General features: G+C 42.0%; 1 protein-coding gene across 1 annotated transcript in view; it reads right to left on the bottom strand.

The window, feature by feature from the left end:
- Nucleotides 1–12,780, bottom strand: part of ALK (anaplastic lymphoma receptor tyrosine kinase) — a 1,280,998-nt gene that overhangs the window by 15,079 nt on the left and 1,253,139 nt on the right. Inside the window, exons 25-26 of the mRNA XM_006880682.1 lie at nucleotides 9,449–9,541; nucleotides 6,301–6,402 (exon numbers count right to left, since the gene is read on the bottom strand). Of these exons, the coding sequence (XP_006880744.1) occupies nucleotides 6,301–6,402; nucleotides 9,449–9,541 (195 nt within the window). The remainder of the gene's footprint in view (nucleotides 1–6,300; nucleotides 6,403–9,448; nucleotides 9,542–12,780) is intronic.

The following is a 12,780-nucleotide window of genomic DNA, read 5'->3' as shown; positions in this document are numbered from 1 at the left end:
GTTTTCACAGCTGCTATTGAGCTTCTCCAGCAGTTTTTTCCACAGATGTAATCGATCTGATTCCTATGCATACCATCAGGTGAAATCCATGTGTATAATCTACGTTTATGTCTCTTAAAAATGTATTTGCAATGAATAAGTCATTGATTGTGCAAAATTCAATCATTCTATCTCCAGTTTAATTTCTGTCACCAAGTCCATGTTTTCCAACTACTGATTCTTCTTATAAAAAATGCAAGCAAGATTCTGCTGAAAATTATAAAAAAACCCAACCAACTGGAACAGCACATTAACAGAGAACTGTCAGAAGTGCAGGCTCGATTTAGAAGAGGCCGCGGTACTAGGGATCTTATAGCTAAAATTGGATGGATCTTGTCTGAAAGCAGAGTGTATCAGAGGAATATCTGTGTTTCATTGATTATGCAAAGGTGTTTGACTGTGTAGATCACAAAAACTGTGGCTGACTTTGAGAAGAATGGGAATCCCAGAACATTAGATTGTGCTTATGTGAAACCTATACTTGGACCAGGAGGCAGTTGTCAGAATAAAGCAAGGAAACACTGCATGGTTCAAAATCAGGAAGGGTGTATGCCAGGGATGTATCCTATCTCCATACTTTTTCAATTTAGATGCTGAGCAGATCATCCGGGAGGCTGGGTTCTATGAGGAGGAATGTTGCATTAGGATTGGAGGTAGACTCATCAACAACCTGAGTTATGCAGATGACACAACCCTGCTTGCTGAAACTGAGGACGACTTAAAGTGCTTGCTGCAGAAGGTCAAGAACTGCAGCCTTCAATATGGATTGAAGCGCAACATCAAGAAAACAAAAATTCTCACCAGTGGGATGATTGGCAGCATTATGATAGATGGTAAAGAGATTAAGATTGTTACCACCTTTAATTTGGTTGGCTCCAAAATCAACACTCTTGGTACCAGCAGCCAGAAAATGAAACGAGGAATTGCCTTGGGTAAGTCTTCTGTCAGAGACCTCTCCAGAGTACTGAAGACATCAGTCTGGAGACTAAAGTATGCCTGATGGAGGACATAGTCTTTAAAATTACTTGCTATGCATCAGAAAGCTGGACAATAACTCAGGATGGCAGAAAGAGAATTGATGCTTTTGAGCTGTGGTGCTGGAGAAGAGTGTTGCGTATACCATGGACTGCCAGGAGAACAAACAGGTTCACCTTAGAGAAGGTGAAACCAGGCTGCTCCTTGGAGGCAATGATTCTGAGGCTTTGTCTGACATGCTTTGGCCATGTTCTAAGGAGGGACCAGTCTTTGGAGAGGGACATCATTCTTGGAAGGATGGTGAGATAGCGCAAGAGAGGAAGATCCTCAAAGAGATGGATGGATTCAGTGACTGGATAAAGATGGTAGGTGTGTCAGAGACAATAAGGTTGGCACAGGATAGAGCAGGCTTCAGGGCTATTGTACATAGGGTTGCTATGAGTTGCAAGCAACTTGATGACACATAACAACAACAACAACAACAACGTTTTATTACTATGAATTGTCTGTCTTTTTGAGTATCATTCTTATCCCTAGAGACATACTATTTTGGTATATTTTTTTAATTTGTGCATTAGAGATATTAATCTTTTAGTTGCATTTTAAAGTATCAAAGATTCTTTTTAGACTTTAAAATCTTTTAAATGTAATTTTGTCCATTATCTATAGCTAATGGAATCCTTCTTTTACCAAAGATTACTAAATTACATCTTTCTTCTAGTTCTATTTCTTTCTCCTCAAATGCAGTTGGAATTCTGTTTGTCTGTGCCATTGCTGTTAGGTGCTGTCTATTTGAGGACGACTCACAGTGGCCCTATGAATACCAGGTTGGAACCTTACTCTATCCTGCCATATTCTAGTCCATTGTTGCAGTCATTGTATCAATCCACTTTGTTGAAGGTCTTCCTCTCTTTCTCTGACTTTCTCCCTTTCCCAGCATGATGTCTCTTTTGAAGGACTGGTCCCTTTTGATGGCTCCAAGTATGAGATGAAATTTCACCATCATTCCTTCTCAGGAACTCCAGGCAAAGCCAGTCTTCATCTAAGATAAATCTGTCTGTTCTTTTGGTAGTCCATGGTGTATTCAATATGGAAATATGCTAGCAAATGAGATGTTAGTATAAAGTGTGGGATAAAGGAACTTGGGTGGTGGAGCCCAGACAGCATTGTGCTGCCAGCCAAAGACCATGCGTCTCTGGCAGTTCAAACCCACCAGTGGTTCTGAAGGTGAAAGATGGGAAGTTTCCTCATGCTAAGCAAGATTTACAGCCTTTAAGCTGGATGGAGAGCTGCTTTGAGTTGTAATCGGCTTAGTGATAGTGAAGCTTTTTTTTTTTTTTAGTTATATGGTGAAGTAAGGATCTAAATTGATTTTTCCCCCGAAATTACTTTTCCATCACTACTTATAAAACAATTTTCTTTTCACCTATTGATTTGAGATTAAAAATAGGTCTGTTTTGGAATCATTTGTATTTGTCTGCTTCTTGCACTAATATCCTATTGTATTTATTTGGCTACATATCTGGTAGAGAATGTTTCATTTTATTTCTAGCTTTTTCAATTGTTGTTATGTGCCAATGAATCGACTATGACTCATAGCAATTCTACACACAATAGTTCTGAACTCTGCTCTATCTTGAGGCAATCTCTGACACACCTAGTCCCGTGACCTCCATTACTGTATCAATCCATCTCATCTGGGGCCTTCCTCTCCTGTGCTGTTCTTCCACCTTTCCAAACATAATGTCCTTCTCCAAGGATTGGCTTGTCCTGGCAGCATGCCCAAAGTATGTGAGACAGAGCCTCAAAATCCTTGTCTCCAATGAGCAGCTTGGCTTCACTCTCTCCAAGACATATGTGTTAGTTCTTTTGGTGGTCCATAGTTAAGACACTGGCGAAATCCTTTACATCAATTTAAGAACGGTTATGGATGTTTATTATTTCACCAACATAAACTCTTTTGATATTCTGATTAGGACTTTAAATTTGTAACTTCATGATTAGCTTTTGGACAAACACAGCCTATGTCTTTAAACTGTTTTCTAGTTGCCATTGTCTGCTGTTAATAAATATAACAACTATGAAAATTCCCCAGCTCCTAAAGGAAAATGAAGGGCCTTTGTTGGCAAGTCTTAGGGAAACTTCAAAGACACCTGTGAGGACTATTGGGCAAAGACATTTTTCATATAGTCTGGGTGAGAAGATTGAGAGTAAAGAGTATTTTTCAACTAACCTGAGACACAGGAACCCTGTAGCACAGTGATTAAGTACTCAGTTGTTAATCAAAAGGTTGGCAGTTTGAACCTACTAGCTGCTCTAGGGAGAAAGGTATAGCAGTCTACTTCTATAAGGATTTAGAGCCTCAACCACAAACTTTTTCTGCGGTTGTTTCCATTAAGCTGAGACAATCCTTAGGCAATGCATATGGCTGGTTAAACACTCTACCAGTTGCCAAAAGGCTGACAGTTAAAATCTACCCAGAACTGCCTCTAAAGACAGGTTTGATGATCAGCTTCTGAAAGGTCACAACTTTGAAAACCCACTGAATCAGTTCCTCTGTGCACTTGTGGGGCTGGATGAGTGAGAACTGAGTTAGACTGCAGCTAACAACAATCTGACCCCGGTCAGGGAGCATTATTAGATCTTTTAATTCCACCCCTACAAATTGCCCGGTGTACATATCACTCCTCTTGGTTGGCTTTCCTTTCCTCCAAGGCAAAATCAGACAAGCACGAAGCTGACAGTAAAGCCTGAAGAATTTCAGCTATAGATTTTCTGCCTGTCTAGACGGATAGGTAGAACATAGTGTACTTTGAAAGAACTAGGAGAGACAGCAAATAGATGTTTATTTTCTTGGTTTTGCATTCAAAGGAAGAAGAAATGGTGTTGGTCATAGAATTTTTGTAATTTCAGATCACCAAGGTTGCCAAATTTGGGAAATAAAAATAAAATATGTCCAGTTAAGTTTGAATTTCAGATAAACAGTGAGCAATTTTCTAAGTGTAAATATGTCCCAGATATTACATGGAGTACATCTAGACTAAAATATTATTCAATATTTATTTGCAATTAGATTTTGACTGGCTGGTCTGTATTTCATCTAGCAACTTGACAGAAAAGGTAAATCTATTTAGTGTATGCCAGATGATTCTCTAAGCACCTCCAAGACGGTCCCAGCCAGGAACAACAGGCCCCAAACTTCACACCAAAAAGCACACAGAATCAGATAAAAACAAACACTTCAAAAATGGGTACTGATTCTCTCACATCTAAACATGTTCTAGCTGAAATTCTAGAAACAAGCCAAAGTGATTGTGGATTACTTTCATTATTTGCATCAGTGAGGATAACAATTGGATGAAGAGGTTTTTAAAATCATAAGCTGTGCCGGTGACTAGTTTTCTAAAGTGAAATTTATTTTTGTTCCTTTCTAACTTGAAGGTGGAAAATAGTCTACAGGTCACGGCAGAGGGTGGAGCAAAATCTGAGGAGACTCGGGGCCCAGAGGCCCTGCCGATTTCACTGGGTCTCAGTAGTTCTTCAGCTCCTGCTCTAAAGCCCAGTGCCTCCTCAGCACCTCCACTTACCCAGAAACAGCAACTCAGGCTAATAGATCCGAAGAGGACTCGCTCTGCACTCGAGCTGTCCTCTCTTTCGTTCTTTCCCCACTCAGTGGCACCAATCCTCAGCCATTCGTTCAAGCAGGAATATAGGCTGTGCTGCCCACTCCTCAGGCGACCAGCTAGTCCTGCTAACTCTGCGTAAGCACGAACTTGGAATCTGACCACTTGCCACCAGTTAATTCCACTGCTGTCACTAAGCCAATCCTTGCTCCTCTCTCACTTAGACTTGACAGTACTTTCTTTACTAAGTGTCTCATTTTCATTGGCCCTGCTCCAGCCTTTCCGATCATAATGTTCCTTTCCAAAGAACAGCCCCTCCTAACAACATGCTAATGAACAGGTCTGTCCTGGAAAGGGTGAAACCAGTTTGCTTGTTGGAGACATGGATTTTGAAACTCCAACTCACCAGGAGGGACCAGTCCTTAGAGAAACACAGATACAGGGACAGTGCAGAAGAGGAAGACCCTGGATGAGATGGATTGACATAGTCACTATAGCAACAGGGACAGGTGTGTCTGAGATGGTGAGGTTGGCTGAGGAAAGGGCAAAGTTCAGAGCCATTGTTCATAGGGTTACTATGGGTCATCGTGGACTCTATGGCACAAAATAATCAACAACAACATGCCCAAAGTATGTGAGACAAAGCTTCATCATCCTTGCCTCCAAGGAGCACTCTGGCTGTACTTTCTGTCAGCAAAGGAGAGGAAGACTCTCGACCAGAAAGATTGACATGGTCACTGCAGCAATGGGCTCAGGTATGTCAGAGGTGATTAAGATGGTGCAGGATAGGACCAGATTTAGACCTGTCATTCACAGGGTCTCCATAAGTCATACTTGACTTGATGGCACCTAATAATAACAACTCCAGTCTATTTTCAATGGCAGTTAGAATGAAACAAGAATTGTGCTCCTTCCTGCTCATAGCTCTCCAGTAGCATCCTGCTCTGCTTTGAATAAAGCCCACGTTCCCTAACCTGAGTCTTAAAGCTCTCCCTGCCCTGACTCCATCTGCCTTTTTCATCTCACCCACCACTCCTACCTTTGCTCACTCAGCTCCAGCCTCGAGGTCTTGTTTTCAGTCTCAAGCAATCTGGTCTTACTCCTGCCTGTATCTGCTACACCTGCTTTTCCCTCTGCCTGGAAAGCTTCTCTCTCAGATCTTTTCGTGGTGCCTTTCTGTCATTATGAGAATATATTACTCCTCTAAAGAGCCTTTTTGACCATATTGTGTAAAACAGCTCCCTTCTTGGGCCCTTCCAGTTCACTTTACATTACACTATCTTCACCATCTCATTGAAACTGACTCAGCGCCGACACTCCATCTGATTCCTGAGGCTGTAAAGCACACGGAGGAGATCGCTCATCTTTCTCCTGAGGAGCCATGCTGCTGGATTCGCGCCAATAGAGAAACATCATATTTGGGTGCTGGATTTGTACCAATAGAGGTACATTTTATTTGGGTTAGCAGCACAATTCCATATGGACTAGGCAGCCAGAACCTCTCCTGGCAATTCTGATACAGGCCCAAGGATGAGAACCACCATTGCAGGGGGTCTGTTAGCGCTTCTCATCTTACCCGTCTCCACTCACCCAGGCCTCCCTGTTAAGTGCATCACTATCAGGCCGGTGGGGACACCTGGGGAAGGACAGCAACAAAACTCACCATGTGTCTGTTTTCGAAGTAAATATTCCTTCCATGAAGGCCTCTGGGGGCATCCATTTAACTGGCAGCATGGCACACCCCCCCTTTCTGTAGTAGCTTGCCCTGTGGGGAAGAAGAAGAAACCAGACATGAGGCAGGAGCTGGCACTGTGTGGAACTCTGCCAGGTGGCTCGGGCACTTGGAAGCAATGCATCAGCCCAGGCAAGGGCTGAAATGAACACTTGCTGACGGTTCAAGAGGTGAGGAGGGAAACACAGATCATTTAGTTAGGGACGTTGTTGTCATTTAATAAGAGACAAAATAGCGTGCTAGTGGAGTGCACACAGAGAGCTAGGCAGCAGGTGCTTAGATTTCCCCGTTGGATTTTGTCTATTCTAACTCGCAGTGAATAGCATTGATCCAGCCTTGTAAGTACAGCCTGTTCCTGATGAGCCTCAGAAGGGAAGATCCAGGGAGCTCTGGTGGCCGAGTGACAGGAAGCTGCACTGGAATCTCAGAGGTAAGTGGTTCAAATCCACCAGATGCTCTGCTGGAGAAGGAGGGACAATATTCTCCTGTGCCAGTCAGATCTGATTTGACAGTGCACACACACAAAAGAATAAAATAAAAAAAAAAAGAAGGGAAGATCCCAGACAGGAGGCAAATTGTATCTTACTGGTTTGTGCCTCCTCCCAGGCACTCTTCGTGTTTGGCACAATATTGACATTTGATAAATTATCAGTTGCATTAATGACCTCAGTGATAACAACAAATGAACTAAGTCAAGGGCCTTTTAAGCCAACTGCACATCTAGCCTTTTGTTTTCCTCTCTGGGTGTGTTAGGGGAGGAATGTTCCAGCCAACTGCCTAAATCAATTAGCGACTTTAATATACATTTATATTAGAAGACATAGTCTCTCCCTTCCAAGGATATGGTTTAGTAGAAGAAATACATATAAACAACCTCCACAGAGAATAGTACACACAGCTCAGCTATTTACAAGTTCAGCAGGCCAAATGAGTAACTGATTAATTCTAACTGGAGTTGGGGGGAGACTAGGGAACCCTAGTCTTAGGAACTAGTCCTTAGGCCCTTAGTCCTAGTGTTAGGGAGCCGAGGCTGATGGAGCTGACTGATGAAGAACCTCTCCCAGAAAGCCTTTCTCGACAAAGAAGAGTGGAATGGATGGAGAACCGGAAGAACCGTTTGTAATTAGGAGGGCTTGGAGCCTCGATCTGAGGAGTTGTCAGAGACAAGGCCAAAGAGGAAGAGTCAGCTCACAGGGCAGCCCACGCTGCAGCCTTCAGATTTCAAATCACAGGCAAGCCCAGGAATATTCTTAGAAAGGAGTGGAAGAAGTGCCCAGGCTCTGCTCTCTGCCTACTAAAAGTAAAGGAGAGCATTCACAAGTGATGCGTGGTGGATGCCAGTGGTTTAAAACTGTGGTTAAAAACGTTGCTAGCACATCATGCTCAGTGAGCTGGTTCCCTGAGGTCAGCATTCAGTGATTGTTCCAGCTTCACGGCCTTCAGGGATGTTAGCATTGATTTCTCCTTTTCTCTCAACAATGAAACTGTATTTAGCCATTTGTTCTCATTCTATCCCTTGAGGTTATTGATAGTTGCTGTAGACTCAGCCCTGATGCACAACCATCCTCATGCACAAAGGGAGAAAATTCTGCCCATTTTCAGCCATTATGATCTACAGAGGCTTCTTCATCAGCTGGTTTTGGAAGTATGTTATCAGGCCTTTCATTTTAATCCATCTTCATCTGGAAGCTGTGCTGAAGCTGTTCGGCAGCTCAGGCCTATACAACAGACAAGTTGGAGTAGGGAAGGCCAGGCATTGGAGTGTCCTGGCTGCATTCATCAGCTAGAGGTTACCATTAGGTGATTAGCAAATCAGTGCTGTGGATAATTAGAGACGAGACTAAGGATTGTTAAGAGAGGAGAGAATATGACAGAGCATGAGAGCAACAGCGAGATAGCAGATAGCAAGAAGGAGATTGTAGATAATGGAATAGAAGTTTTAGAAAACTTTTTTGGTGTTTTGTCTTTTTTTTTTTAGAAGTTTTTATTGATGGATGTAGATGGCCTTTAGATCCATGGACTGCCCATAGTCTTGAAAAGCAGTTTTCTTTTCTTCTAGCATATCTGTACCAACGTTATCATCTTCTACTACACACTGTATCTGAAGCTTCTTAATTCCATATCCCCCTGGGACTAGCTCGAAGAGCCCCAAACCAAGCCGTCTGCCCGGATACTTCTACACACTCTTCCAGTTTTGCCATGTCAGTTTCATCATCCTAAGGCTTCACATCTAGCAAGATTGAAGGCTCGGCAACAAGTGCGGGTTTCTTGGCTTTCTTTGATTCATACGATGCAAGATGTTCTTCTCTTTGCTGCTCTGCTTCCTCACGTTCCTCCTCCTCAGATCCAAAGAGATCAATGTCCTCGTCATCTCTACTGTCTGCAGCTCCACTTCCTGTGGTGTCTTCCACATTAGCAGGTCCATCCTTGCCCAGAGCTTTCTTCACTCGTGGCAGGCTTTTCCTTCTCAGAAGACTTGATGTGATTATACCAACGTAGGGCATGAAACAAGTCAACAGGTGGGATGCGGGAGATGGCTCAGCTTTGGGAACATGAAATTACAATGACAGGAAGCTTTAGAAAGAAAGAAGCTGAAGTACCTCTGGGGTTTCAGGCTATTCTGGTGTGGGGAAAGATCAACAAGCTGGCCTAAGCATCTTGTCACTTCTGGGGTGCTCTTGCCTGGAGTGCTGGAAGCTATAGCTACTTAGTTATTTCTGGATATTAGGGAGAGGGATTAAGTTAGTTAAATAAACTTTAATTAATGGAATTTTGTCCCCATATCAAGTATCCAAGTTATTCTGTGTCTTAGAATATGAGAGAGCTGGAATCAGAAAGACAACCTAATTAAGAAGCAGGGCCAATGATTGCAAGCACTATGATTCTACCATTAGGCCTTCAGGCATGGTCACTAATTAAAATGTCCCATGGCTTGAAAAAGAATGTAATGAGCTTTTAGGAGGGAAATTGACAAGGTACCAGGACATGCTGTTAAGGTGCAAGCAGCCAGGTGCCTGGCTCCTGAGGGGATGAGACTGGGGACACTGACTTTAGAGGGGGACGGTCAGGCGTTGCTCACCTATAAATGTCTCGGGCCATTCCAAAGTCTCCAATCTTGGCTACTCTCCCAGGGCCGGGGCAGGTCAAGAGGCAGTTCCTGGCAGCAATGTCCCTGGGCAGAAAAAAATGAGACAACAAATTTCCCAATTTTATCCTTGAAAAAAATATGTAAATGTATATCCACTAGGATCAGTTCAAAAGTTCCCCCTGCCCTTTATTTCTTCTTTTATATTATACTTCAGAATGAAAGAAACAAATATATCAATTCTTGTTTTCAGAACCAACAGGAAATAGAAAAGGATTAGAGAAGATAAGAACTGTTTAAGGGATAATGATATAATAATAACAACAAAAGCAAATAACTAGAATAAGAACTTGAATTTATTGGCCATTCACATGTGCTAACTTAGGGTGTGACATGCTGGGTTGCTAATTGAAAGGCTGGCAGTTCAAATCTACCAACTGCTCCATGGGAGAGAGACAGCTTCTCTTTGAAGATTTATAACCTCAGAAATCTGATGGCGCGTTGCCATGAGTTAGGACCAATGTGGTGGTGGTGGTGCGTTTTGTTTGGTTTTGTAAGCATTGTAGTAAGCACTTGATATCTACCCTAGCAATAACCCGGTGGCATTTAAGTACAACTATTATTCTAATCTCACTAAAAGAAAAATACAATGAAAGCAGATAATAGTTCTTTGCTGTGTGGTTAATTATGACTCCCCAGTGATCTTCTAGAAGAGAGTAGAGCTGTCCCACTAGGTTTCCCTGAGCCATAAACTTTGTGGGAGCAGACAGCCACCTCTTTCTTCCCCTGAAGGACTGTGAATCCAAACTACTGACCTTTTGATTAATAGCTGAGTATTTAACCACCATGCCTCTAGGGCTCCAGTAAAAGCCAATAATGGAAGTGCAACATTTGAAAGGAATGTTTTGGAACACCATGCCATCTAGGGCATCAGGCTCGAGTATGTGAAGACAATCTCCTAAATTTTTCTAATTTGAAAGGACAAGTCATTATGTGTCTTACATCCATGAGTATTTGAAGGGTTTTTTTCTGTCTGTCTAAAGCCTGTGGGGTATCAAGCCTCTATGCTGTGAGCAATGAGCAACATGACTAAATGGTTGAAAGCTCACCCTGTTCTAGTTACAAATCTGTCTTCTCTGTTCTCCTTCAGATGGCATCACTTTCTGTAGCATAATCAGAAGCTTTCAGAGGCTATAATGTCTACTGACTATTTCCACACCCTTGGCATACATACAAGAATGAACAATGCAGCCAAAAGAAGTCTGAAAGAGGTTTCTAATGGTACCAAAAGGTTGGACAAGGGGGAGAAAGTTCTAGGCGGAAACAGGTTTTCCCATTTTCAACAGTTTCATGAAGATCCCGATTATTGGTTGAGAATATAAACTATTAACTGTTAAGGTAGTATTTTAAAAATAGAATTTGGATATTGAAGAATCCTGACTGAGGAAACAAGGATAGTGGGTGAGGGGTGGGAGATGGAAAAGGTTGTCATCACTGTTCTGATCAGGAAAGTTTCGATTTATGAATGTGTGTATGGTATGCCCGTTTAAGAATGAGCAGAAAGTAAATACAATAACATATAACACATAAGGAATTGATAGCTGACAGACTACTTGAGACATCAATAAATCATACCCAAGAGAAACATATCTATTATGAAGTGGGGGAAAAAGACGGTTGGGTTTAGATAAGTTAGGGAGCCTTCCTCTGAACTGAGGAATTGGTAGTTAGTGTCCGTGTATGGAAATCTATGAATCTTAAATGTGAGGAGAAAGAGAAGGGTGAGAAAGGAGAGAAAAGTGAGAGAGAGAAAAGGAGAAGGGGAGAGAGAGAGGAGAAGGGAGAGAGAGGAGGGAGAGAGGAAGTGAGGGAGGGAGAAAGAGATAGGGAGAGAGAAAGGGACAGAGGTCAGAGGGAGAGAGGGAGGGAGGGAGAAAGAGAGGGGTAGAATGAGTGAGGGACAGAGAGAGGGGTAGAGGAAGGGAGAGAAGGACAGAGAACAGAGAGAGAGGGAGAGAGGACAGAAAGAGAGGGAAGAGAGAGGAGGAAGGGAGAGAGGAAAACAGTGGAGAGAGGGAAAGAGAGAGATGGCAAAAGAGAGAGAGAGGGAGAGGGAGAAAGAGATGAGAGGGAAAAGGAGAGAGGAAGGCAGTGAGGGAGAGAGGAAGAGAGAGAATGACCCCCTAGCCGGTTTAAAGATGTAATTTATGTAAAAAAAGATGTAATTTATGAAATAATGCTTTTCTAATACAGATTACCAAAATACCTGAGAAGAAAAATCTTTGCTTGAGATTGATAATTGCTTCTACAAGTCTCTGTTTACCTGAAGAAAATAATTTGCTGCATTTTTTAAAAGGTTCCAGCATCGACATTTTAATTCATATACAGAATTGTGTCAGAAGTAACTATGCACAACATGGATTTTCTATTTTCTCTTCCCTTGAGCAACTATAAACTTAAATATCTAACTATCCATTATGGCTTTGCTTCTTTTGAAAAAATATTATTTCATTGAGTTTTTGGTAAAAGTTTACACAGCAAGTTAGCTTCCTGTTTGCCAATTTCCACACAAATTGTTTAGAGACCTCAATTACATTTACCACAGTGTGTCAACATTCTACTTCAGTTAGTTCTGTTTGTTTCTCAGTACTCTAGTTTTCTTACCTCCTTATCTTCCCTTTCCTAGCTCCTTAGGACAATCTTTTAATTTGAATTCTTGATGTTTTTGTTGCATACTGATTTTTTTTTTTAAATAAGGCACTTATTCTAATTCGTAATATTTTTTTTGCTATTCCTCTAAAAGATGTTCTTAATCAGGTGAGGCAGGCTAGGAATGGTCTAGCCTGACAGAGGGTCATCTTGAGTTGAAATTGACTTGGCAACAGTGGGCAAAGAGAATTCAGGAGCCCTGGTAAGTTAAGTGTTGGGCTGCTAACGACAGAGTCAGCAGTTCGAATGCACCAGTCCACAGGATAGAGATGAGACAGTTTCCTGTCTTGATATTTACAGCCTTGGAAATCCAATGGAGGGTTATCATGAGTTAGAATAGACTTGGTCGTAGTAACTTTGTTTTGTTTTTGGTATTTATGGATACTTTTTTTTAAGTAAAGTTTTTATTTTATACTGGTTTACTCACAAAGTTCATATACATTCTTTTTCCATACTAGATCTTTCTTATTTCCTATTTATAGATACTTTTATCTGTTCTATTCTATGTGTTGTTGTTGTTGTTATGTGCTGTCGAGTCGTTTGCGACTCATAGCGACCCTATGCACAACAGCCCTAAATCCTGCTCTATCCTGCGCCAACCGCACCGCCTCTGACAC

This window comes from Elephantulus edwardii, unplaced genomic scaffold (assembly GCF_000299155.1).
Source record: "Elephantulus edwardii isolate Elephantulus edwardi_28Jun2011 unplaced genomic scaffold, EleEdw1.0 scaffold00009, whole genome shotgun sequence".
Taxonomy (NCBI): Eukaryota; Metazoa; Chordata; class Mammalia; order Macroscelidea; family Macroscelididae; genus Elephantulus; species Elephantulus edwardii.
The sequence above is the reverse complement of the archived record's forward strand: the minus strand, read 5'-3'. Positions and strand labels throughout refer to the sequence as shown.